The sequence below is a fragment of the Colias philodice genome, chromosome 7, assembly GCF_061535455.1.
Source record: "Colias philodice isolate Cphi_HAF_F1 chromosome 7, ilColPhil1 Martin Lab GWU primary, whole genome shotgun sequence".
In the NCBI taxonomy this organism is placed as follows: domain Eukaryota; kingdom Metazoa; phylum Arthropoda; class Insecta; order Lepidoptera; family Pieridae; genus Colias; species Colias philodice.
In genome coordinates, this window is record NC_143092.1 from 7394275 (window position 1) to 7399055 (window position 4781).

The following is a 4781-nucleotide window of genomic DNA, read 5'->3' on the forward strand; positions in this document are numbered from 1 at the left end:
AACTACTGCGCCAAAAAGATTTAAATTTTTTATTTAACAAATCACATCAAAAAGATGTTACAAGGTAAATACCGTAAACATAATCACTTCAAAAATTATTAAAAAAAAAACTTCTCAATTACGTGAAAAACTCACTTTAGAGATGTTAACAGCCGCTACTCAAATGTTTGCATAATTACTACCACTCGTAAGATGGTATTAAGCTTTATGAGAATTTTTATTAAAAACAGGTTAATTGTTCGTAATAACAATCCATAAACATTTATTGGCTATTAGTAAAGTGTCTGGAGTATGCGTTAAACATAATGTAATAATGAGTGACCACTGACCATCCAACAGTTTTTTGTATATATCATAATTAAACTTTGCAAATTTAAAAACATTATTTACTAAAAGGGACCTTAATATAATCCTAACAATTAAATTAAAACTTTGGCTCAAAAAAGACAAAGATTTGTTAAAAAACATTTAATAAAACAATAACGATACAATCAACAATAATAACAATATAACATAACATAAACACAGTTGTAAATAAATACGTTAACAAAAATTATCATAACTTAATATAAAACAATAGAGCATTAAATGTTTTTGGCTGAATATAAATCTATATCTTTGTATATGAATTGCGACCTGTACTATACGCGTTTTTGTAAGCATTATTAGCATCTGAAGTAATATAATCACTTGGAAGACTTAAATCATTATCTTCTTTCGACACACTTGATTGAGGCACTGCTCCATGTTGCTTTTCGTATTCATTAGAAGATGAAATTGACAAACTAGAAGGATAACTCTGCTTTGCCTGCGTGGACCCCGAATAAAAATTAACAACCCCCTGTGATGGACTTGTATAGGCCAGGTTACTATATAAGTTGGGATTAATTTGAGGAACAAACACCATTGTAGAAGGATGAGTTAAGAAGGGATTTCCAAAGGCTGGTAACTGATAGTGTGGAAAATTGAAGTGGCTGTGCGGTGTTATCCCACTGAAAATAGAACCATGTGGACTTATATGCGAAGTGGGATTTGCTGCAACAATTTGCATTTGCGGATAATGCAATAAGGAAGATGTTGGATAAGGAGTCGGCTGTTGTAAAACGGCTAAATGCACATTGTTACTGGGCTTTGAAGGTACGATTTGATATTTTTGTTGGTACGCTGAGTTCGGTACATAATTAAGTTGCGAGAAATGTGTCTGTTGGGGCACATTATTGGTTTGTTGTTGTACATTTACAGAAGTGGATTCGGCCGAGTTTCCTGAAGAATAGTATTGACTAGGGGCTTGATTAGGATAGAAAGAATTCGGCACTTGACTCTGGTATGTCTGACTAGGATTGCTCTGTACGCCAGAATTTTGGGAATATATGCTGTACGTATATTCTGGCTTCTGGGCTCCTGTTGGTATTGCGTTTAAAGCATTAGCTTTACCGGCACCACGCTTCTTCTGCTCAGAGTCCTCCGCCTCAGTAGCGAATGCCAACGCGGCGAAAGCGATGAAGATCTGAAATATACGTTTATGTTAATGATTCGTCATAGTAAATTCAACAAGCGCTTTGTAAACGATCAATAAGCTCCTTGTTATCATTTAGTACTATAGCGAGGCCATTCACAAATCATTCTGTAACGGGTAACGTAACGCTAATGAACTATGGCCCAATACTCACATAAATTTCCTTTTTTGCCATGATATGTTCTTGTTGTAGACGAAATCACATTGCTCGGAAAACGCTCAAGGAAAGTGCCCTATTCAGTGGCGCTCGGAAAAGTGTAAGCAAATATCAAGTTCACGTATTTATATGCGGTTTTATACAACTTTCCGCTAGGTCCAGGGGGCAGTGCCGAAGGAAATGACCGTTCGATAGGTCTTTGTCCTGCCTCGTAACAGATCCAGTTCTCTCTCAACGCTTCCTGAACCGTACGGAAACACATTGCTGGCATTCGATACGCCCATGCGTTACGGCATATTTCATAGTACTTAATCATAGTCTAGAAAACACGCGAGTCATGCGGTACCTAAATCGAATATTATTTTATTCGCTGTTTTACGAAATCACAAAAACTAATAACATCTTGTAGAATTCACGTTTAGTGCACGTGGGTTATAATTGTATTCGTCATGTAATATTTATGTTTTAACTCAACTACTGTCTCTAAACCCGATAAATAGACGACAAGAACTGATAAAGGTACGAAACTATATGTTATGGTTATAAAATCAAATGTTACAATAAAACTATTTTACCGCCTTCAATGTATAAAATCAAGCACAAATTATACTTTCTACAAATTACAATGCATAATCTGAATAACAAGCTTTTACTATCAGGTATCTTTATTGCTACTGTTTCACCTTAGGGAATAAGCATAAGCTTAATTTTATCGATATTATATTTAAGGCGAAATGAGACCCAAAACAGACGTTTCGAGCGCACGGAGAATTAATTTTTTTCTTCAAAAACTTGTGAAAAAAATGGGACGGTTTCTACAAACGGTATGGTACAGCAGCACCGCGACCGGGGCAATTCGAGCAAAGAAGCGACACTGCCGTACCATCATTTTCTTGGAAGCTTTAATTTTTAGTCAGTATAATATTAGCATTTGTCTCTACATAACAAGTCTTTTTGAAATAGAAATAGATATGCCAATGAAGAAAGCGTGTGAGTGTTTGCTATTTAATTTACACATTGTTTGTTTCCTTTACCTGTCAATTAAGGTAACTATTTATTAAACTTTATGATATCTATACACGTGTTTCACATGTACCTTCTGATAAATAATGTTTGAACATTAACCAAAATATAAATTTTTAATATGGTTAGGGAGCCAGGTGCAAATTTGGTTAATTATTTCCTCTCAAGAGATAATTCGTCAGACGCATGAGAGTATAGTATTATAAAGCCTCGTGAACGTCAGCTGGCGCTCGGTTGGGGGGGTGAGCGGTTGTAGCCTCCCACGCACATAGGAAAAAAAATACATTCATTCATTCATTTCCTCTCAGCTAAAAATTTGTCAAATTGTAGCTAACCCAATATCTCAACGAAAAAAAATAGTCAGCTGGTTACAACATGGTGTATTATACGTCAGCTGGTGTCTCGAACATGAAAGTTAAATTTAAAGAAAAATTTATTTTCCGTTATTTCCTCTCAAACAAAAATTTACCTGATGATAGCTTATATGTAACTGTGGATAAATATATATGTCAGCTGGCTGTATCTTGGTGGAAAAACCGTCAGCTGATACGGGAGGCTACAACCGCTCTTCCCCCCAACCGAGCTCCAGCTGACGTTCACGAGGCTTCATAATACTATACTTTGATGCATTTTACTAATTACCGCTTGAGAGGAACTTGGTCATAAAATCTGCTGCTGGCTCCCGGACCAATAGATTTTCGTGTAGGTAAGTAATAAATAAATTGAGCAAGAAAAATCTTAATTCAGATAAAACTCAAAGGACACTTATAAAAATAAATTGCTCGAAAACAACCGAAAGTATTATTTTGTAATGATGTTATTAACTGCTAGGTATAATGAGCTATGAGCATTTTCATATTACCGCTATATATTATGTTCTTTCTTTTATGGTGCAAAGTGAAAAGAAAATTTTAATTGCAATGTCAGGAATCATCATCGTTTCAACATGAAAGACTTCATCGATCGAGATATTTTGATACGATCTAACATAAACTACTGTGCAAACGGATTTTTAATTTAATTGAAACAAAAAAAGTTTCGAAGAGATGGAGGATAGGATAGGAGAGGATAAACATACGTAAGTATGATTAAATAGAGTCATTTCATAAAACTGTTATCTTGAGATTTCATCTTTTACTTGGGTGTAATAAAAAAGAGACAAAATTATCCAACAAAAAATTATATAAAAGTCGAGATATAATATTAAGCATCTAACGAGAAAGACATCATATTATAACGGTACATCTTATATATAAAATTCTCGTGTCACAATGTTAGTCTGCATACTCCTCCGAAACGGGTGGACCGATTCTCATGAAATTTTCTGTGCATATCGGGTAAGTCTGAGAATCGGCCAACATCTATTTTTCATATGTACCACGGGCGAAGCCGGGGCGGGCCGCTAGTATCTATACAAATATTATAAAGAGGAAAGGTTTGATTTTTTGTTTGTTTGTTTGTATGAATTGAATAGGCTCCGAAACTACTTGGCAGATTTGAAAAATTCTTTCACTGTTGGAAAGCTACAACATTTCTGAGTGACATAGGCTAGGTTTTATCCCGGAAATCCCACGGGAACGGGAACTATGCGGGTTTTTTTTTGAAAACGCGGGCGAAGCCGCAGGCGGAATGCTAGTTTGTATATAATTCTATAATTGTAAAAATATTATACTGGCAGATGATCCATGCCATTATTCAACGCCCTCTATAGTGAAAAAGATGCAGTTTTTAATATCATTTTACCTTACTGAGCAAAACTGCCTTTCACATTTATCGATTTAACTGCCTTATAACAGATGGAGCCTTTATAAAATGCAACGCGTGTATTAAATTGATATCTCATAGGGACAGATAATATAATACTAAGCATAATAGGCTGATGCCCTTCATTTTAATGTTTTAAATTAGTAGATCCTATTCTGGCACGTTTTGAAACAGATACAATATTACTTAGTATCGGATATAATTTTAAATTAATTAATCCTACCATATCTACATTGCACAAGTCCTCACTACGAAGGAAACAAACTTGGATACCTATGACCTCACCAATATGCACTGGAAATCAGTAAAAAGCAGTTTTTG

At 35.0% G+C, this 4781-nt stretch overlaps 1 protein-coding gene across 1 annotated transcript; it reads right to left on the reverse strand.

Annotated features, from left to right (window-relative positions):
* Positions 1-453: 453 nt before the first annotated feature.
* Positions 454-1829, reverse strand: LOC149487179 (uncharacterized). The gene is made up of 2 exons (XM_089697455.1): positions 1671-1829; positions 454-1507 (listed from the first exon to the last, which is right to left on the reverse strand). The coding sequence occupies exons 1-2, from the start codon at positions 1689-1691 to the stop codon at positions 611-613; spliced, it is 918 nt and encodes a 305-aa protein (XP_089553581.1). The 5' UTR covers positions 1692-1829; the 3' UTR covers positions 454-610.
* Between the last annotated feature and the right edge of the window lie 2952 nt (positions 1830-4781).